The 22,812-nt window shown below is 43.8% G+C and overlaps 1 protein-coding gene across 1 annotated transcript; it reads left to right on the forward strand.

Moving 5' to 3' along the window:
* Positions 1–9,457: 9,457 nt before the first annotated feature.
* On the forward strand, positions 9,458–18,473 carry DEPDC7 (DEP domain containing 7). Its single transcript, XM_086472299.1, has 9 exons — positions 9,458–9,530; positions 11,810–12,197; positions 14,184–14,311; positions 15,216–15,405; positions 16,190–16,404; positions 17,435–17,577; positions 17,769–17,894; positions 17,993–18,071; positions 18,259–18,473. Exons 1-9 carry the CDS (start codon positions 9,458–9,460, stop codon positions 18,471–18,473), a joined length of 1,557 nt encoding a protein of 518 aa, XP_086328425.1.
* The last annotated feature ends 4,339 nt before the right edge of the window (positions 18,474–22,812 follow it).

Genomic DNA, 22,812 nt, shown 5'->3' on the forward strand with positions numbered 1-22,812 from the left:
TCACAATTTATCTGCCAGGTCTTAAACTGATGTGATAAGTGTGGAGCCAGACAATTGGGGTAAGAGAAAGACTACTGCTGTGATTCAGGTGTTCTTTAGCTATACTGTTTTCTTTCATTCACTTTCTTGCTAAATGAGAATATCATCTCCATGTACCTATGGGAAGAAATGGTGCTCTAGAGAGTTTTAGTCTTTTGGGATTTTTTTCCCTAGTTGCGATGAATTACTCTGGATATTCTTAAAAATATTTTCCCACACCCACAGAGGGCTGGAGTCCCACAATTGGCCGAAAGATACGTGGTTGGCCTTCTCTGAGCCATTTGCTTGCAGAAAAAGGTGAATATGAAAAGCTGGAGTATTTTTTTAATGGCTGTCTATATAAGAGCTGCTGCCCAAACCAAGATGAGTATACAATGGAGCTGATTTTTGTTTCCTCCCAAAAACACTTTGGGAAGCAGGTAGGCACAGAGAATGTCCCATTGCAGTGTGGAGGCTGAAGCTTTTGTTACTGCATTCCAGATATAGGTTACAATTATGAAGGGGTTTTTTAAAAAAGGAAAAAAAAAATGCAAGAAGCCGGATGCATGCAGCTTTTTAAAGAGAATAGCAGCTCCTGTTATCAGCGATTCATTGGTAAGTGTCTTAGGCAATCAAAATAGCTTGTTCTGCATTAGGTATTTGCCTCTCCTGTAGAAAACCTAACTAATCTTTGTTTCGTTTCCAGAAACCAAAGAACAGAAAACTGTCTTAAAATTCCTTTTTAATTTGATCTCTTATAAGAACACAGCAATAAATAGAGAGAACAAGATATTTATGAAGGAGAAAAGTAAAAGGTGAGTCAGGGAAGATGGCAAACAAACTTTTGCAGGGCTGTACTTTATCTCATTTGTTCTCGTTTCTGGTTTTAAAAGTTGCATTGGGCTATTTCGTGTGTGTGTGTTTAGTTTGGGTCAGTTTTTGTTAGGTTGTTTTGGTTTTTTTTAGCTGCCTCACGCACAAAGGGTAGAGGGAAGTACCAATAACAGCAGTGCCCATGAGCAGACTGAAGGAGCAATTAAGGCCCTTTGTTTTAAGAAAAACAAACTCGGAGTAAAGTGGGAGGGCTTATATGTATGTGATGGTTCATGCAGGAGGAATCTAAGGGACAAAAGGGGTGGGAAGTTGGAAGAAACATGTGGGTAGATTTTGGAAAGGAAGAAGAATTTGGAAAAAGTGAGTGTAGGGGAGCTTTCGGAGTAAATTCAGGTAGTTGAGGAGTAGAAGGTATAAGAAGTCAGGAGTGGTCCTGGTTAGGAAATAGCTTCAATTACGCATGCTGCAATGTGTGCACTGACTGAAAAGCAAATGATGAGCCAGCCACATGATCTGGTGGCAGGTGGACATTCCTAGCAGAGGGTCCCACCAGAAGGCTGTTAGCTTTTTGCCACACACAATGACTTTACAGGATTAATTCTGCCTTTTGTTTTGCTGTTAAGGTTTTTCTTCAGTTTTGAAAGGCATGTGTGGCAATATATCTCTGCATAGAAGCAGTGGTTTTTCATTACCTCCTACTATAATCCATTTTTGAGCGTGTGTATTAATGGACCATGGTTCCTACTTGGGTTACTCTGTTGTCAATGTTCAAACAAGTATGAGGAGGGCAAAAGCCCTTTTAAGAAGTATTTGTGTTGGAATCAGATATCTGAGACAAGAATTTTACTTTTGCACATGCAGGTATATCATTGAAAGTTCGGCACTTACCTTTCTTCAGATGTCCGTGTGAAGGGTTAAAAAAAAACCCTTATGTTTGGGCTGTGTCATAGTATGAATGGATTGCTCTCTGTGTGTAGAGTGTTTGAATTATGATCATTCCAAATTAAACCCTGTGCAAACTGGAACTTTGACATAGCTAAGGAATTCTATTTGGAAATAAGTTGCTAATATTTTAATCAATCCACACAGGTCTTCTGACTTGATGTAGACGAATGCGTGTATGGTAAGCGTATACGGAAATAGCCGTTAGAAGAGGGACATTGGAGTAAATGGATATTAGCGAGGAGTAACGTGGAAATTTGTGAGTAATGATGCTAGCAGTAAACTAAACTGTAAAACTTCCATCCAGTATACAGTTACTATAGTAACTTTAAAATACTGTAACTGAGTCCTAATGGAACATGCTGAGCAGTTAACTATTAATCATATAGTTTGTGTAACAGCTTCAGAAGTGGATTATATGTCTTCTTTTAGACACACTGGGATGTTTACACACAGGAGAATTTTAATTGCATATCTGATCCTGTGTATGTGATAAAAGTTATAGATGGTAGTGGCTACTCTTGGCTCCAGTTAGCCTTAAAAATTCAATTTAAAATGCTGTGGTTATTTTTTCGCAAGTGTTTTTGGATCAAATTATGATTAAATTTAAGTCTGTCTTTATTCTACATGTGTTACTCAGTGTCTTAAACTGTATCATTGGGAGTAAATGCTGTAGCCTTCTAAGACTTCCAGGGCTTGTAATAGCAAGACCTTTTAAGTAAATTACGTTGTTTGGCATCGTCCTCTACTTTCTAACTGTGGTGGCTGCTAGTGTGATTTGTCTGTTCAATATTTATGTATCACATATTTTTGCTGTGGCAACAGAAGGTAAATGGTATGATAATTGACTAAAAGCTGAAGCATCAATGTTTTATCATGTGTTAGGTCAAATTGGTAACTTGTGTGGAGCTCCGGGAGAGTAAGGATTTATATTTGTTCTGTAAGTAAAGCAGCTTTGGTGGTTTCTAAAACCTCGCAGACTTTTGCAGTTCATCAGCATGTAGAAATTACTATCCCTACAGCTCTCGTAACAGAAGTGAGTAAGTGAATGCTTTTTATTTGCTTCAGTGCAAGGTCCAGCATCTTTGTTTAATCAGTCAGAAAGGTGGTTTGACCACAGTCAGTGGACTTTGCACTAAGGGAGTCGAAGAGAAACCTTGCGTGTTCTGTGACAATTCTGTCAGAATTCTGGAACCAGCTGGTTTAAAAAAAAAAAATTAAAAAAAAATATATATGTGAAAAGTAAGAAGTGCTTGGCTGGAGATTCTTACTCTGTTTTTGATGTGAACTCTGCAAGTTCTCTTTGAGTTTTAGTGGGGCAGCAAGGCTCTCTGCACAGTGCTTCCAGGGCCATTTTCCCATCCTAAACTGTGGGCCTGGCAAAACATGGTGTAATTGAGTTTGGTAGCCCCAGCACGTTGTACAGTAATATAAAAGGTGAATTACAGATTCCTGCTTGTAGCATACATAAACAATAAGCCTTATCCTCTGCTCTAGAACATAAGCCTTGCATTCAGTGTAAATTGGTATGTAGCTGTTTTCTAAAGAAGTCAAAACAAATGGCCAAAATCAGGACTTTGGTTATGCTTGGCAAATCCATTTAGAGTTCTTGCTTTTTCCCACTTTATCTGTCAGCTCCTTCTGTCCCGTTAAACTGGTGCCACTAGTGGCTGCTTACTGAGTTACTACCTCACCATGCTTCAGCTGGAAATTGCTGCTTATTCAGGTGGACCTCGACAGGCTCTCCACAATTGTATAAACTGGTGCAAGCTGCTCCCCTAATCCTTTGTGAACTTACCTAAAGCCGCTCTCAGTAGTACCATAAGTTAGTGTATTTGGTTTTGTGTCGCAGTATGCAGGAGTTCACGGTCGGTCAGTCACTGCAGCTCACCTGAGAAATGGTAACGCCCAGCTGGGCAGATGGCAGCTTCTAACATTTCAGTTATTTGTATCTGATTGTACTTGCTCATTCTGGTTGAACAGGTTTCTGGTGTGTAGATGACAGTGAGTCTTTACTGTTCTGTGAGGAGTCTTTATCCAAATAGTGTTGCTAGGACCATGCCATCCTGCACACATTTAGGCATGCTGTAATCGGTTTCTGGTTATAATGTATAATGATTCTTGAAAGTCCTAGAAAACTTCCACAAGAGGAAAAGTTGAACAATCAATTTTAGACAAAATTCTTTAGTATTTTTTAAGACTGAGGAGCAGAGGCTTGTCCCAGTGTTTTTGGTGACATTGCTAATAGCCCTGTACACTTCCTTACAGTAAGCTGTCTCGAGTAATTCTGGCTCCGACTGGCTCCTTTGCCAGCCCCTGTGTGTGGATTCGTGCTCCGAGTGCGGCAGGTTCCACCGGAGGTCAGTGTGCACCAGCGCAGGCTCAGCCTGTCGCCTCCCTGCCCTTCATTTGCCATTGCCCTGCCTGTGACTTGGTCCCGCAGTCACATTGGTATTCCAGCCCAGGGATGGAAGGATCGCGCTCCTGAACAATGCACCCTTTGTCGATTCAGTCAGTCATCCAGAAGCTTCTGTCCTGGGAACTTGTTTATTGTTCCAGTCTCTTCAAAAATGCAAGGATGGAATCCTTACAGATTTCACATCAGTATAAAATACCGGAGTTTGCACTTTGGGAGTAAATCATACTCAAGAAAGTAGTAAATCGCCCAAGGAAGAGCGTACCTGCAAGTAGCCTCTCCACGGTGGGGCAGATGTGGTTGGCATCATGGGTTGAATGTTGCAGGATGGCATCACTGTATCCCACAGAACCCTCTACTATGTGGTATTTTTTATTCGAATGTAGATGGGAAATTGGGACGAAGCAGAGTGAATTTGAGAGTTGCCTGTTCTGCATGGTAAGGGAGAGCGTCAGTCCTCTCCAGCCCACGGAGTTCAGCCACAAGCAAACCTCTCGTGCTCTTTCATACAAATAGCAGAACACGTTACTTAGTAATAAGGCAGATTCACTGTGGGAGTCCTTTCAGCTTCCTTCATATCTGTCTAGCGTATCAAATAGCCTTTTGCAATCCAATATTGTATGAATAGCTGTTCATTTTCTTAAGTTTGAGACTAACAGAGGTTTCTGATTTTTCATGGGACTGTTTCATTATTGAAAACCACCATACTGGACTTTGTATCTTCATGCAATGAAATAAAGGAGATTTGATAATGGTATGATAATTGTGACTTAAAAATTCGGTAATTTCTGTAACTGAAGCTGTTGATTTTCCCTTACGTGATTATCTTAATGTGACAATGAACCACATATCAAAATTTAATTTGTCTCATCATTTCTGAATGGAATGGAGCAACATTTTAAGGGGTACTGTTTGAAATGTTCTCCTTTCACCAACTTCAGCACTGCAGTGAATGCAGGCATTGTCTATATTTAAGTGGGGAAAAAACAAAAGAGTAACTGTTCTAAATAACTGGAATATTTTTTGAATTTTTATGGTAATTATTAATTGCTGTGCTTTTTCAGAAACTACCATAAAGACTGGGTTCAATAGATCCTTGCGATTATGGCAATAAAATTTTATGTATATATAAATTTAAGCTGTGTTGACATACACTTAATCTTTAAAGCTTATATTGTTATGGGAAGACATTTGAAATCTAAAGAAAAAAAGTTTAGTGTAAGAGAGATAGCCTTCTATAGTCTGACGTGTTTGAGATGTAAGATTAGAATTTGAAATGTGGAGTTCTATGTTAATGCTTCAGAAAAGTGGGATCTAGATTCTTTTGAAAATAAGTTGGATAGTATTCTTCTGCAAGAATCCCTCTATTTCATAGTCAATTCTCAGTGACAAATCAATATTTTTTTTCTGGTTTTTGGTACTTAAAATGTGAATAATAATTGGAACATTTTTTGGTCTTAGAACATTTTATTTTCCAAGTTTGTGGTCCTTCCAGTTTTTCTAAAAATTCTGAAATTGAAACAGCCATTTTCCTTTGTTACTTTCAAGAATACATAACATTTCCCAGTCACTTAACCAAGCGTTGACCTGCTGGAGATACAACAGCGGCACTCTGTATTTTCTATTAATATGCCTCCATCTTTTTTAGGCAACACAGCCTCCAACTTTTGTCTTTTCGATAATGATATTGGAAGACTTAGTCACACAGTCATTTTTGACTTTGTAAGCTCTTGTATTCAATTGTATCTCCTTCATTTGTGCCCAGAATACCAGGAAATGACAGGTGCTCTGGCATCCAAATACCGGTTGGCTCTGCAGCTTCCAAGTTCATTATGTTAAAAGCTAGACAGCACTTTACATAAAGGTGTGCATCAGTTTCTCACTTTGTGAGGGTATGAGCTTCCATTTTGCCTTATCTCTCCCCGTCAGCAGAGAAGAACTGAATGTGGGTCTTTATCATCATCTTTATCCTTGAGCAAACACTTAATTGACATGAGTAAGTTAGTCAGATCCTGAGCAGCAGACATGCCTGAAATTGTGGCTGTTGAATTTAAATACTCTGTTTCTGCTGTATGTTTCTAATTAAACCCTGCAGGTCTCACATGAGACTCAGAAATTCTTGAAAACTCAGTTTGTAAATTCTTCCAAACATAGGCCACTCTCGAGCCTACTGTAGTTGGTAGGAGTATTTCTAGGTGACCTGGAAATAAATCAAAATAGATTTTTTTTGTTTTGCTGTTCCTCACTGTAAAAGATTTTTATAACAAAGAATTATTGTACAAATGTACACCACCACCAAACATACACCAGTACTAGTTTGTGTTGCTGAAATACTACCTGCAATAATTCTGTTAACCACTGCTTTATCACAATGTACAAATTGGGACTCAGCTGCATAATTTGTTAAAAATACGTTTTAGTCACCATAACTAGATCACAAAATTGTTGTTCTGTGCAACTCCACATACATCATTAGCTAGAGAACCAACAGTAAAGCTTTCTGTATCATCGAACTTCCCTCACTGGTGCTGTTTGTAATCTCCCTTGCAGAGCAGGTTTTGGTACATTCACCTGCAGCAGCATCTGTCTCTCTGTGTAGGCCTGTATTTTTCAGTGGAACTGCTTTTGGAGCAAGGTTACTGTTCCATGGGCACGTAGGAATGCCACGCAGTTGGTCCTAAGTGATTGATGAATGAGCTTTGTAACTGGCATTCTCTTGTGCATCCTGTGTTCAACTTCATGGAGGTTCGTTTGGGGAAAACACTATGGAAGGTGAAGCCAAATACAGCGTGTTGCACTTTCATCCTGAGATCTTTCCACCGCAGTCTAAGGAGTTACACCAGCTAAGAACGACCGTACTGGCTGCACGAGATTGCATTCTTTAAAATGACTATATGAAACTATAAATAATTTAATTGTGTATATATTGATAATTACATAAAAGCGTATCTGTGCTTTACAAAAGCATTTTGTAATAATGTTATTGTAAGAAATACTACAGCATTTTTCAGCATCCTTTGATACCAGACGTGGTTCGGCACCAGCTGGCTGACCAGCCAATACCTGCCATCTGCCCCTGGGGAAACTGGTGTGTTACAGTTGTGGTCACTGTGGGGAGACATGAAAGCAAAGGCAGAAATCCAGGGTAGCCTGCTGGTGACCTAGTAATACCGTACGAGAATAAAAATGTTGTAACCATCTAGGTTAGCATCTCACAGTGCATTAGCTGTGGTTCACTCTGTTCCCTGCAAGCAGTATGTCGACAAATCGTTCTCTGATGTAAGCTGTAATGTTCTCATTAACTGATTGGTACACCTCCTATTTGAAAATGTTTGTAGTTCTAAATTCCCTCAAGGTTATGGTGAACCGTTGCAGACTGATTTACTGCATCACTTTATTTCAACAACTATACAAAAATAAATTATTTTTAAAAGTGAAAATGAACTCGGGCATTTACTGATTTGCAGTTAATATATTTTGGCAATGAATCAAAAAAATCTAGCATTAAACTACTACAAAAGTCAGAAATAATAAAATAAGGTATCATGGAAATCCCCGTTGACCTGTGCATTTTGTATTTTTTTATTAGGTTTGACAGCAACTGTCAAAACAAGACACCTGTGAGTCAGAACTTTTTTTTACATCTTCCCCCAATAAAGAAATCTCTGTTTATCACTTCCTATTACTGAAAAACAGTATGAACTTTCATTTTCAAAGGCTAGCATTTTGCTACAGTTTGAATAGATTCCTTTTTCTCTGGACTTAAGCACAGAGACTTAAGACTTGTTTATCTGAAAAACTTAACCAGAACTCCTGCTCTTAAAACTCCGTTGTTAAGTACTTTATTGCTGTGGCAGTGAAACATTAAGAAATGTTTGTTTGCCGTGAGTTTGTGATATCTATTTCCCTATACCAACTTTTCACTGTTCAAAATGAAGTCCATTGTTTATTCCTTTGTGTATGATGAATAAACTTACAGTGCCCTACCTTTAAGTGTCACAAATAAGGATAAAAGCCTGTTGACCTCAGCTTCAGTGGATAGTAGCTGTCCTGCACTTCACACCTGCTTGCATGGAACTTGTAGAGCAGGCTACAGTTTCACTGGGAATTTTGGTTTGCAGAACTACCATCAACAGTTCAGTATTCAGAGAACTCAAAATGGATTCTTGTATCTATTATTGGGTCTTTAACGTGTATTATGTACTTTGGAGTTTGCGTATCGTGGAGATCGGTTTGGCTTTGTGTTTGCTCCTCTTGAAATCAGTCCAAAAACATGATTGAATTTTATATTCTAATATTCTGTTGAATAAGAATCATCCAAGTTCTCTGTACTTGGTAGAAAATTAGGTTGAATCTTTCAGCAGTTTCCTGCAGACAGTAGAAAAAACCTTTTATTACCTTAAAAGTGAATGTATTGTTTAATTCCAATAAAAAATGCCTACTGCTATAATGAACAGATCCGATGAGACATCAGAGGAACATTTCAGCCGTGTGTGGTTCTTGAGGCCTGTGCCCTGGTAACAGGCAAGAACAGCGTTAAATTGTTCATCCACGGTCACATACGAGGCCTGGTGCCTGTTCTCGGGTTGACTTGAAGGAGCAGAACTGAGCAGTTGGATTTTTGTAATTCACACAGCAAATACGGGGAAAACGACGCGTTGTGTGCTCGACCAACGGGGCTCCGCGCCCTGCTGCCGGCAGCGCCGGGGGGGTTCGGGGCTGCGGGGCTGGGGCGCGGGCAGCAGCGCCCTCCGCACCGGCACCGTGCTGCTGGCGAGCAGAAGCCCTCTGCCGCCTTGCCCCCCTCTCCGCGGGCGGCAGTCGCTGCTGAGGGACCCTGCTGGTGTTGGCGCTCACAGCAACGGAACCGCGCCGGTCCGTCTGGCCGCGGGTCGGCCTGCGCCCCGTCGGCGGCCGGGCCTGGCCGCGGCTCCGGGGCGCGGTGTCGGGCGGGCTGTCGCGGGCCTCCTGCCTCCGCAGTCCCTCGGCGGCCGGGCGGCGCGGCTGGGCCTGGCCTCGCCTCGGCGTCCCCCGGGCCACCCCCTCCGCCGCCGCCGGCTGCTCCGAGGCCTCGCGGCGGGCCGGCGGCGGCACGCGGGCAGCCGTTCAACCGCCGCCGCCGCGCGCGCCCCGCCCCCGGCCCTGGGCCCGGCCAATGGGGATGGGCGCGGCGGCCCCGCCCCTCGGCGGGCTACCTCTCCGCGCGGGCGGCGCGCGGGGCGGCAGTGCGCGGAGCCGACGCGGGCCATGGCCACGGTGCGGGAGAAGGCGGCGGCCTTGAGCCTCAGCGCTGTCTGCAGCCCTGCCGCCAGGCCGCCGGGTACGGGGCGGGGAGCGGGGCGGCGGCGGAGCGGGGCCGGGGGGCAGCGGGCAGTGGGCGCCGTGCCCTGAGCCCGGGCTTGGCGGCGACGGCTGGCGAGGGGAGACGAGGCGGGTCCGCCTGGCTGCGAGTTCGGAGCCGTCCCGCTCTGCGCCTGGCCCCCGCCCGCCGGGAGCTCCGTGCCGGCGCCCGTCCCGGCTCGCAGCAGTTCGAAAGTTGGCCGCTGCCCGCCGCTGGTGGAGGGAGGTGTTTCCGCCCGGGAGGCCCCGTCCGGGCTTCGCGCCTGCCCCGCCGCCGTCCCGCACCGAGCCCGGCCGCGGCAGCCCCGGGCCCGAGCGAGGGGCTTGCAGCGGGGACGCGGGGACGCCGGGTGCCCTCGGGGCTGCGGGCGGCGGCGAGTGACAGGGCGACCCGGACGGCTGCTTGTCCCGAAAGCAAGTTAATAAACTGGCGGCGCGTTAGTGCGGGTAAAGGGCTCGTTGAGAACAATTTCTGCTTTTTTTCCCTCACCTCGAGCACCTTTATAAAGCCTTGTAACCTTAATACTTAATGTCACACTTAATACCACTTCCCCAAAAAAATATTTTGGGGGGTATGTGTGGAAGGAAGAGCTGATAAAGCAGTGGTTAATGGTAGAATTATTGCAGGTAGTATGTGTTGATATTTTAGCAACAGAAACCAGCATTGGTGTGTGTTTGGTGGTGGTGGGTTTGGTTTTTTTTTTTTTCCTTCCAAACAGGCTAGTCAGCTATCAAAATGTAATTCTGCGTTCGTGTTCTTTGTTCTGCCTACCTGAAGGTGTCATCAGGTTAAAGTATCAGCAAGTGTGTATTTATCTGTCTTGTGCTTTTAAAGCTTTGGTAACTGGAGATTCTGGAAGGTTTCTACCTGGTTTGGTTCAATGCCTTGTATTAAAAGGTGTGGGTTTTTTTTTCTCATAGAAATCTTTTTGGAATGCCGGTGTCTTTGATAATGGCTCTGAAGATAACTGTTGCTGTCCTCTGTAGCAGTGTTGGTGTGTTCAAATGTTATTCTGTTCCCTGCTTTTTAAATTTTTTTTCAACCTTTACTGCCACCCTAACTTCCCCCCTGCCCCCACCCCTGCCAACTTGCTAATTTCTGGGCTCTCTGGTAGATGGAGATCAGCTGGAAAGTCTGGTGTCCAGATCAGACCAAACAAAAAAAATACCTCCTGCATCTCTGTGGAAAATGTTCATGGTAATATGTTCCAGAGTTTCATGTTGTTTTTTTTAAACACTGTATCACACTGTTAATTCATTTGGTTTGAGGTCTGTCATAACCCCAGATGGCTTTCTGTAGGATTGCTGCCAACTCCTCATTCCATGTTTTGTCCTTCAGCTTTTGATTTCTCTCCTCCTCCTCTGCTTTTTCTCAATAAATTATTCATCTGATTTACTGAGAAACACATATTCTAATTCTAGCCTCTCTCGTAGTTGCAGCTCTTCTCAGTTAGGTGCCACCTGCAAACTTTATAAGTATATTCTGTATTTTTTAAGTCCTTGTGGAGGCTGAGTCTAGCCTCTGGTCAAACTGTTACTGCTGTGCTATTCTTAATCAGATTGGTAAATGAGTAATAGTTCAGTGGTTTTATTGGGGGAGGGAAGAGTGGTTGGCTCAAGGAAGTGGCATTGAGTACACAGACCTTAGATATCAGTTGGAGCTGTGGCGGTAGAATGCTGTTCTGTGGGGTAAGTGTTGAGTGAGGGGTGTCTCAAGGGGGTTCTTGATCTTGTCAGCGATATACTAAGCACTGGTACTAGGGAGCTTGTGTGCGTGCACAATCCTGCAGGAACTCGGTTCTGATGTGTCTCTTTGTCCCTACTTCCCTCTTCCCTGCCAAGCTGTATAGTTTTGTCAGTGTTAGTAGAGGAACTGGGGAGTTACAAGTACATACAGCTTGTTCTTGGTTGTGGGAACATGTGTGCTTAGAGTAAGTTCTGCAAGCATAGCCACTGGGCGACGGAGGAGCGTGCAAAAGGATGGTGTCAAAGCGACAGGCTGAAAAAGTAGAAACTCCTGGTTGCAAAGCTTCAGGCTAATGCAAGGAGAGCAACCACCAGAGTGAGACACGTTGGTACAATGCAGACAGACGTGCTAAGAAAGCAGCAAAATGTTAATACATGAGCAAGCGGAGCCAAACGGGAAGTCTCAAAGATGTTTAAATCCTTACAAGATTCATGAAAGCTAGTAGCCAGAAAGGGGGCAGTTCTTTCCTAATTGCAGCATGAATTCAGTCTTTATGCTTTCTCTGTTCTTAGGCTTTAGCTTGGCACAGAAACCATTTGGAGCAACATATGTCTGGAGCAGCATTATCAGTGCACTTCAAACTCAAGTGGAAGTGAAAAAGCGTCGCCAGAACCTGAAGTGCTATCATGACTGTTTTATTGGTTCAGATGCGGTGGATGTTGTCTTTGCCCATCTTCTGCAGAACAAGTATTTTGGGGATGTTGATATTTCCCGTGCTAAAATAGTGCGTGTATGTCAAGCGCTGATGGATTACAAAGTATTTGAGGCTGTTTCAACTAGGGTCTTTGGAAAAGACAAACGGTCCGTGTTTGAAGACAGTAGCAGTAGCCTCTACAGATTCACAAATGTCTCAAACCAAACAGAACTTGATAAAGATTACCAGCAGTGTACACCACAAAGGTCAGTACATGGAACGTGAAGATAAGGAATTTCTTACAATAGGAGAATGTTGTGTGTTCTGGGGGAGAAGGAAAAACTGTTGTACAGTTACAGGACCTGGGGGGAAATAAGTCGGTACTATACAAATGTTTGTGGGTGGAAGACAGGTAGGAAACAGCAGTGTGGAGTGAGTAAATCATTCAGCCTGCATAGTTACTTGTCTTCTGTTATCTGTTGTTCCGCCTTGGGGGAGGGGGATGGGGGGTAGATGTTTAGTGCATTAGATACTGATCTATTGGGCTCTAAACCAATATAACCAGCTGAAATTCAGGTGCATCAAATAGGCTAATGCGCTGGAGCGATGTTTAGTCACTGCACACCTAGCTCTGGCACAAGCCAGTAATCCAGCTTTTAAGGAAAAAAGCAGGTAAAAAACAGCTTTCTTCTTTCATCACCTTAGCTTCACTACATTTCAAATATAGCTTTTTGAAGTGTTTTCAGCTGTTTCTTCATGCACATGTGACTTGTTCCTAGGCTAAGCAGCAGGCTGTCATGCTGTTATGCTATTGCATTCATTTGTAGAACCAGGAGGAAGTGCAATGGTGAGGTTTTGTTCCCTCTCGCTTTAGGAGTGGACAAAGAAAACCCTGGTACTAGCTAAACTGTCACAAAGCAGAACATGCTGCTATGCAGGTGACACTTTGCCAAGTAACTTCCCTTAAACAGTTTTCATCTGTGAACGTATTCTGGCTTGCTCTTACACAAAACTACCTTCATGTAGTTATTGCAGTAGCTATAGCGATACGCACTTTTGAAAATTGCAAATAGTAGTGACCTAAAAAGGAAATATCTTACGTGACTGGTGTGTTCGTGAGAGTGGCAAATGTGAACTTTAGTGCGTCAACTCAACTGATCAGAAAGTTCTAGAAGCAGAGATAAAAAATGGATAGTTCCTTTAGTTCCTTGGTCCTGCTTTTCCTCTCTTGTTCCCACCCCCAACCCACCCCCCACCCTTGCCCTTGTTCTGTGTTAAAGCAACTGTCCCAAGTCTTTATTTAGAAAGAGAAGAATTTGTGAGAAATTAAAAACACTTTAATCAAATGTGGTATCTTAAAATACATTCATCACTACAGCTGTTAAAGCAAGACTTAGAATATATTGGACAAACAGTCGTGAAACAAGATGATTCGTGTTCTGCTGGTATAGAATGAAGCTGTTTTTCTTCTGGGCAGAGCACAGATCCATTGGATTATGTTTCTCCATTTAGTAAAAGGAACAGATCTATTGATAAATATAGCTTGTCACATACGTAGCAAAGGTAGTGGACCTCGAAAGGATTTTTCAGTGCCCTAAACCAAAAGGCGCTATAGAAATTGAAATTAAACAAATATGCTTGGAGGAATAGTAATTTTGTGGCTGGAGGTGTTATGCTGTGTACTCCATAGCATATGGAAGCAGTTATGAGAAGAACCAGCTAACAGACAGAAGTGGGTGACAGGTTTCTCAAGCTTTCCATCAGTTGATGGTGTGAACAAGCCGTGTAACTTCAGGAGTGGGGTTGCTATGAAGCAACCACCTTCTAGGTTTTTCAAGAACAGCTCTTAATTTTTGTCCTCACTTCACCATCAGGAATAACGTCTTAAAGCTCTGGAGGTTTTGAGGGGGAATTTTGTTTGGGCTCTTTTTAAATCATTTCCTGTCCTTAACCATTTCCTCTTCTTAGATTTTTCTCTGTGGTAATTGAGGTAGTTTGCTGATGCCGGCTGTGACAAGTTCCAAGAGAGGAACTATGCGCTTGCATGCAACTGTTGCACGCAAATAATTGTTTAAGGTATCTTACATTCCCCTGTGCGACTTGGGCAGGGGAGAGAGGGGAGAAGATTATGTAAATATTTATAGAGATAAAACATTTTTTAACCTCAGACAGTTATCCATATGTTACATAATATGTTTGGTTATCCATATATATAGTTATGAATATACATAAAAACTGTTTTTGAATCTCAGACATGAGAAGAGCATGTTTCACTCTACTCCTGTCAAACCAGAAAGCTTGGAGGATCTCTGGGAAAACCTGAGTTTAAAGCCTGCAAATACCCCTCAAGTAAACATCTCGGATAGCTTGTCCCGTCGAGGTAAGCCAAATAATGTCTCAGTCATTTGTTTGTGGGAGAAGGAAGATAATAACTGTAGGACTGGAAAGGATTACGCCTGTCCGATTGGAGAGGGAGTCAAACTGACTTTTGTAGCATTTTGTTTTGAACACCGTGTCATAACAAAGGCAAAAATCTATTTGTTGCAGCCTTGCTTTTTTACCTTTTTATTTCATCAGACAGGACCCGTTGTCTCTAGCTGAAATAAATCAGTGTTGGATTTTGTGGAGAAGAATACACAATCGTATAGAGCTTGTTTTGAGTGAGGAATGTTCTTCATAATATCCCATTATCTGCACTACTACTGTGCTTGACTTGATCATGACCAAGAGTCTACTGTCAGCTAAAACCCTTCCCTAGCTTTTTAACTGCGTATCTGCACCACCCAGCACTCCTTCGGTATTGTGTGAAACTGTTCTTGACAATTCATGTCTTCTCTCTCAGACTAAACTCTGATCTAATGTGGTTTTTCCTTTGTTAAAAATGCTAATGCATCCTAGAAACTCTCAAAACTCGAGCCAGATCACAACTGCGGAAGCTGTGATAAGGATAGTGTCACTGTTACACTTTCTAAAAAAAACCCCTTGTCTAGAACAAAGATCGCTTGCGAATTAGAGCACAAAGAATGTAAGGCACTTCAGACTTACCCAAAAAGCAGTTCTCTGACACGAGTAGTTAACTAAACAAATGGCTAATTCTTGCCTTTTGTGGTAATAAAAAACAATCGAAGCTGATAAGGGCCACACTCTGCTATGGTAAATCTTTATTTTGGTGAAATTGATCTGTTAGATTAGGACTGATGGGAGGAAGGGGAGTTGTCTTTCTCATAATCTCTCTTTTTGCACATGCTGAATCTCATGGACTTTGTGCATTCTGCCCTTCCCAGTTATTAATGAAGTATGGCAAGAACAAACGATTGCTCGTCTGCTGCAGCTTGTAGACCTTCCACTCCTTGAGTCTTTACTTCAGCACCAAGAGATCAGACCTCAGCTTCCACAACCGAGGAAGGGAACTGGATGTGTCATCACAAGTAACTACCTAGACAGAGAGATTCTCAAGGCTTTCAGCGACTCACAGTAAGTGCTCATTGCTCACCTCTGCGGCTTTGAAAATCTTTCTGCTTTCATAGGAATGTAAAGCACAGTTGATCTTTGGGTAGAAATGTGGTAGTCTCCAGTACTGCAGAGTAGGCTCTTTCCTCCCTTTTAGACTTAGTTGGAATAATTGATAAATAACAATTGCTAAGCTCTGAACCAGAAGTAGCTGAGGCAATTTCTGCTGAACACGGGGAGAATTTTTGAATGTATCTGATAGTATTCAGAGGGAAAATTGTTTGCTGCATTGAGGGAAGAATAGAACATTTTGCCATTGTCTTGAAATTTTTTCCTTAAAAAGTTACTTGTGAGGGAATAGTTTAGTTTCTACTATATTAAAAAAGCCAAGAATGCTGAGCCTGAAATTGTATATAAATGCAGTTAAAAACATAGTCTGAAAAACTGTTACCAGTCTGAGTCAGATCAAGGTTCATGTTTCTGTTTATCTAGCAATAATTATGTCCTTGTCTAAGAGTAGAGGACATGGCTAACTTTAGGTTTAACTGCCTGTGACTGTTTGCCTGTGTGGGTGACTAATTCTTCGTCTTTGATTAAGTACGTAACAAAGAGGTATATGGCTGTGAGCTACCTGAGCATGTCGGGAAGGGTCTTTTTTGTGGCAGTTTCTAATGTATTTAAGTACCTACACATGCAGTTTTCACTGATTGGGAAACCAGTCTACCTGCTTTCTGTGGAAAAACAATGCAACCAACTCCGAAAGGCGTCAGTAAGTAGTACTACAAAGATAAACCACTCTGTCTTCTAGAACAGACGAATGGCTCTCAGCAGCAATAGATTGCTTGGAATATCTTCCAGATCATATGGTGGTAGATATCAGCAGGAACTTGCCTGATCAACCAGACAAAGCAGACACATGGAAACTACTGCTGTTTGAAAATATTGGTAGATACTATGGCCAAAAAAAGGAGCCACTGTTAAGCCATGCATCTGAAATTCATTCAGGAATTGCAGAACTACTAGGTAAGTAAAATAAAGCTGTGTTCCTATGTCTATGTGAGATATATACTGACAAACTGAGTGTTTACTGCAGCAGCCAAGCTTTAAAGGTTGACTTCTGCAAGTTTTTTAATTCCTAGTCATGAAGACTGTGCTCTGAAATTTTGGTCCTGACTATATGCAGTTCTGTAGTTCTCTTTCAGGTCTCTGTAGCATGGCTGTGGAACTGGATTGCTATAACTTGGTAGTAGTTGCTATCCATGGAAATTAAATATCCATGTGAAATTAAATATAAATATGGCCCAATATTAAATATTTAGGCCATAAGACCTAAACTGAAACCTCTGTGGATGCTTTGTACCCCATTCACAACTCTCCCCTCTTTTCCACAGAAATGTGTGTTTCTTAAATTTTATGTTTGGACAGCATTTTAGAAAGCTTTTGATGTTTTAGTCATCAGTTAACATAATCTCATCCCTGTTCTTATTTTTCATCCTTCTCTGCCTTGATTACTCTTGTTCCATGTTGGTGGGAATATTTTGCATTTATATCCCATTCCTCCTCCCTGCTTGATAAAGGGAGGATACTAGCACAGCCTACTTCATTTAAACAATTCACACATCTAAAATGGGTATTCTGGGTAGTAAGGCCGATTCAAACCTAGTGAAGCTATACGAAATAGTTTGCAATTGATTCATCAAGTTAGCTCGTTTGTCTGGGATGTATTCCTCATTTCTTGGGAGATCTTTATTTCCACAACAAGAGGTCCTTCTTTTTCTCTCAGAACCGTTTTCCTTTTTCGGTATTGCACATTCCATTCAAGGTGGCTGAACTGTAATTGAACTTAATTGAAAGTGAGCCTTTTTGAGTATCAGACTAAAAGCCTGGGTGTGGGCTGCTCTCAGATTGTATGCAAACAGCTCTCATCAGCCTGTGAGAATGAACTGCTCGGTTTGGCCAGTTCCGTTTAGAGATTAGCTTCTCCTCAGTGGCTAATTTAGGTGTTTCATTGTAGTATTTAAATATTGCTATAGATACCTTTATCTCTCCCCAGTGAATGGAAAGATGGAGCAATCTTTAGAAGCCTTTCAACTCTATTTGAAACTTCTAGAGAGCCAAGTCAGGGAGGAGTTCAGAAGACTGCTGTACTTCATGGCTGTTGCAGCACATAATTCTGAGCTCATACTGCAGAAGGAGGTAAGTATGCTTACTAAACTGTTACATGTTGCTTCACTGAAATCTGGAGATCCCAGAAAACACATCTGTAGTGTAAATAGGTCACCACAGGAAAAGCAGGAAAAGCAACTACTCTAGAAGAACAGAGGCAATGCCCTTAAAGGGGGAGACTACTTCTCCTCTTTTGGTCATTATTTCATGTTATTCTTTAGAGTGACAACAGGATGGTTGTGAAAAGAACATTCTCTAAAGCTATTATCAACAATAAAACCTTATCAAGAGGGAAAACTGACCTTCTGATCTTGTTCCTTGTGGATCACCAAAAAGATGTGTTAAAGGTAAGAGCTAGAAAATGACCAGGTTTTTGTTATCTGGTACGCTTAGGCAGAATTGCCTTTCTAAGCTGCTGTTTGACTGTCTTCTCTTTCTGTTCAAGATCCCAGGGTCACTGCATAAAATGGTCAGCAATAAACTGGTGGCTTTGCAGAAAGGCCAAGATCCTAGCAAGATAACAGGTAACAGTTTAAACTGAACTTTTTAGTCTTGTCGTGCACCCAAATGAGAAATAGAAGGGACTGAGATGATGCAGAAGGACTTGCTGTAACAATGACTAATTTGCCTTTAAAGGAGGATGGGGCTGTAGAATCTCGAGGGTGGCTGAGTGTAGTGTTAACTATCTGAATGTTTCCTGTTTCCTTTTAGGCTATACCTTTTGCCAAAAACTTAATGAAAGAGAATATCGCTCCGATACAGAGAAGACCACAAAAGATGAGCTACTGTCTCTATTGAAAGCTATTGATGAAGATTCAAAGCTTTCTGACAAAGAGAGAAAGAGACTACTAGGTCAGTTTCATAGTAGTAATCCAAGTATTTTTATGCAGTATTTTGGAGACAGAGTTGCTAATATGTGTGTGTAACTTCAAATATAGATTACTTTCTATGCTGCAGCCTTGAAAACACTAATATATTTGTAAACTTTTTGTATTCGTGTACCTAATAAAATTATTTTGTGGAAATGGATGCAATTTATACAATTATTACCAAAGCCAACAGTACTCGAGTTTAGCTTGTATTTCTAGTTTAGCTTTGCTCGTTCTTCATTGCTGTAGGACTAAAATAATCCTTCCTTTTCCTCATCTAAGCCAAGTCTATTGCCTCTCTCTAATAGAGTATCACAACTATTGAGACTGGAAACACCTCTCCATGAACAAGACCTCTCTGCCCCCTTTTGCCCCAGCACTGAATTATGACAAGCTGAATGTTTGGTTTTTTTTCTAAGTGGCCTTGCATTTCATGACTCAGTCATGCAGCACTGACCTTTGACTTGCTGGGTAATGGACAGAGCTCAATTATAACATCTTCTGCTTGATATTCCACAGCTTTTCTTCCAGCCTGCCAGCTAACTATACCGTGTATGTATATGACAAGTTACTATGCTGTTTTAGGCTAAAATGGCACCACCGTATTGAGGAACTGCCAGGCAAGGTGACTGACTTTCCTGGCTGAATCCTGCTCTGTACTCTGAACTCCCATTGACTCTCCTGGGATGGTAAAGGTAGCTGGATTTTTAAGTCAGTCTGGCTTTTGGTTGCCACAGAATGTACTGTTTATGGCTATTTATCTTCATCCCTGCAGTGTTTTGCTCTGTCTGTACATCATACTGATGTCACCAGCTGTAATTAGAAAAGAGCTGGAACAACTGAAAGGCCTTTGCGTTTCCTTACGGCTGTATATTTTGTCTGTCTAGTCGACAGTGGAAGTCCCAAGCTGTACAACACTGGCAACTGCAAGCAAGAAAATATATAGCATGATCAGAGATCTAATTTTGACTCTTGTGGAGTTATCTTTGGGATGATGCCAGCAAAACTTCATTAGAGTTACTGTTGCAAGAAATCACAGATTTTGTTGGCTATGCCATGTTGGTAGAGTTCGGTTTTCTTATGGGGGGGAAGCTACTTTAATTGGGATCAAAGGTAATTTAATCATGAAAATGAAGTAGTGGTAACTGTTACAAACACATGTGGTGAGCTGTTTCTAAAAAGACAATCCGGTGTGAGAGAGTGCTCTGTAATGTATCACTAAGTACCTCTTCCGTCATTAGCGGTGTCTGCTTCTCCAGAGTACTTTCTCTGAAAGCAAGATGATGACTTGGCGTGCAATAGGACAATGTGTTACTGTGTTCTGGTGGGGGAGGGAAGAGAAACATAGAAGAGGCTTATTCTAATCAGTTAGAAAGGACTTCTAAAAGATCAGCACTTCTTGAAAACTAATAGTATGGGGGGAAGTATAACCCTTTTTAGTAGTTTTTTTTTGTAGTGCTAAGTTTTAACGGGAAGCTTTTGATTGTAAATGCACTTTCACCGAAAAAGGGGCTTAACTCACACTTCAAAATGTGCAGGAGAGGGAAAGGCAGTTTCTTGTTCTTAAGAAAAAATATGATCAGAAATTAAGTTGCTTATGGTGTTGCAGTGGTTGCCTCTTCAGCAGAAGTATATTCCTTTTCTAATTCCTGGTTCTGTGTGCTGTCTGGGGTGACCTCACCGCTAAGAGGATGAGATATTTATCTTGAGAATGAGTTCCTGCCTCTGGGCATTGCCTGCTGGAGTACGAGTTCTGAATTACAGATATTGCTGCACTGTGAGTCACCAGTAGGCTTGGGTGCCAAGAGCAGTCTGCAGAGAAGAACCGGGCAGGAGCCACATTCAGGAGCATTCACTGATGGGTGCAAGGCAAGGCCTTTCCTATGTGGGTGTGATACGGAGCATCTCATGGTACCTGGGCTTGAAGTTTACTGTAAAGGACTGATGGCTGCAGCATGAGCTGGATGAGGTGTCTATGAGTGAATGCACCCCGGCAGGACGGAGATGAAACATGGCTTCTTTCCCTGGTTACTGGGTGCGCTTAACCTAAATAAGCACAGTGCCATGGGGGCAGACACCCACTTATCTGTGTTGGGGCCCGGGGGGAGGCTATTGGGGTGCAGCTCCTGCTCTGGCCCAGCTGCGACGGACCTGCTCCTTGCGTGGTTACACAGAGGCAACCCCCCCCCCCCAAAAAAAAAAAAAAAAAGCAGCGGTGAGCCATGGTGCTGAGCGTTATTCTTACGCCTCCGGTACAGCAGGCAGCGGTGCCCCATCCCTGCCCCGCTCTGGGGTCAAACCCCCGTAAATGCCCGGGCGGGCGGTGGGGGCTCCTCGCCCCGCCCCGGCGCGGAGGCGCGGCGGGGCCCAGCACGGGGCGGGCCGCCGGGAGCCTCTCCCGCGCCGCTCGGCAGCCGCTGCGGCCCGCCCCTGCGCTGGGGCTGCGCCTCCGGCCCAGCCTCGCACCGCCGGCCGGCAGGAGGGAGCCGGGCCGGGCGCCCGCCCCGTTAGAGCCGCTGGCCGCGGCTCCTTCTCCGAGCGGCGGTAAGGCGGCGGGGGCCCGGCCTGCAGCGCGGCCGCGAGGCGGCTGGCGGCGGCGGGGAGGCGCGGGGCCGGGAGGCCGGCGGGCCTGGGGCGGCGGGGAGGGCCCGGGCCCGGGCCCGGCAGGGCTGGGAGCGGGCGCCGCGGCGGCTCCGGGCGGGGGGCTCTCGGGCCGGCCTAGCGGGCCCGGGCCCGGGCAGCCCTGCCTCCGGCGCTGTTTGCTGGGGTAGACGGCTGGGATTCGGTGCTGGCCGGAGGAGGCTGTCACGTCCCCTTTTCTCTCCGTGCCTCGCCCGTTTGGCGTCTGCAAAAACAGCCCCCGGCTGCGCCGCAGGGGCTTGTTTTCGGTGTGGCTCATGGATGAGCTGCTGTGGCGTCTGTGCCCGCAGCCGCTGCCAGCGCCCGGCTGGGCAGTGCAGGGAAAGCGCCGCGAAACTTCTGAACCCGCCTGGAAGTGCGGCAGGAAAATGGGTGCTCAGTACTGGGGGGGGCGAGGGGGTGGTAGAGGAACGTTGCCGCTCCGTGGTACGGTATTTTTGTTACTGTGTGCGCTTGGTGGACCCTGCTGATGGACCGGGGCTTCCAGGGCCTGGCGCAGAACGGGTTGCAGACACGGAAAATGGCAGCAGTTCACAAGCCTCCCTTGTAATTAGGAAGAGGGGCAGAGGACAGGCTGCAGCTTCCCCAGGCAGAGCTGAGGGGGAGGTTGCCCTTCCGCGGGTAAGGAGGGGAAGCAGGTTGTCATGCGGGAGGTGAGCAGAGGAACGGGGAGAGAGTTTAGCGTTGGAGCTTGAGGAAAGGTGGCCTTCAGGGCTTGTGTGTTTGGCCGGGAGGTAAGGGAATCGTTGAGTCTTGCTTCATACAGAGCAGTGGGGCTTGACGTTATAAGGAACTCCTTCAGCCTTGTGTGTATTCCATAGAAGCACAGTGAAATTTATTTAATGCTGGTGTGCATCAGATGATTTAAGGACCTGTGATGAAAAGAACCTGTGAAAAATATTTTGTTTAAATTTTAATTTGTGGGTTTTCTCTTGCACTTCTGTTTTTATTAAAAATAAATTTGAGGTGCCAAGAAGTAGGCAGTGTTAGATTAAGAGAATTGTTTCTGTGAAAGGAAAGATGATGATCACGCTTTTGGAAGAGGTATTGTCAAGCTTATTTACCCAGTGGAAAGAGGATCTGTTCTAGATGTGTGCTGGCAAATAATAGCAGTAATCCAGCAGAAAAAAGTAGACTGTTGCAAACTAAACAATTAAACCAACAAGTGTACCTTTTTATCTCATCTGCTGAACAGTTAGTTATTTGGTAGAATGGCCCAGGAGTTCTTGTACCCACTTTCCGCAGCTGAACTAGGACTTTTTTAAAACAAATGGTAATTAAATGAAATTGTTGAGTTTGAGACTCTAGCTCTTGATCTGCCGTTTTATGGGGGGTGATACTTGGGCTGTAGTCTGCATGGTAGGAATGATGGCCTGGTGGGCAAAGCTAGGGGTAGTAATCATGAGATTGATTATCGTCTTGGCACTGTCGTTTATATTCTCGAAGTCCTCAAACAACTTGACTGACACCTCAATTTTCCCTCTGTAAGTAAGGTATTATACTATTTCTCGACTTTTCTGAGGATAGTGAGGATAAAGTGCAGTAGGAGATTGGAAGGCACTACGAAGTGTCACGTGCATTAAAGACCTAAGTGGGTCCACTTCTGGAGCACGTGACTGGTTTCCCACCACTGGTTTCCCACTTGCATGCTGGTTTGGATGCCTTGCATTGCAGCTAGCTGGAGGCTATCTCTGCCTTAGTTAAAAGGGTGGCAACGTGACTGCAGCCCTGCGCAGAGTGCCACTTTCTTGTCCCA

This window comes from Leptosomus discolor, chromosome 12 (genome assembly GCF_034619465.1).
Source record: "Leptosomus discolor isolate bLepDis1 chromosome 12, bLepDis1.hap2, whole genome shotgun sequence".
Lineage (NCBI taxonomy): Eukaryota > Metazoa > Chordata > Aves > Leptosomiformes > Leptosomidae > Leptosomus > Leptosomus discolor.

Coding starts and splice junctions, on each gene's coding strand:
- DEPDC7 (XM_086472299.1), top strand. CDS start 9,458: ATGGCCACGGTGCGGGAGAAGGCGGCGGCCTTGAGCCTCAGCGCTGTC. Junction 12,198..14,183: donor CAGCAGTGTACACCACAAAG/GTCAGTACATGG, acceptor TTTGAATCTCAG/ACATGAGAAGAGCATGTTTC. Junction 17,578..17,768: donor AGCTCATACTGCAGAAGGAG/GTAAGTATGCTT, acceptor GTTATTCTTTAG/AGTGACAACAGGATGGTTGT.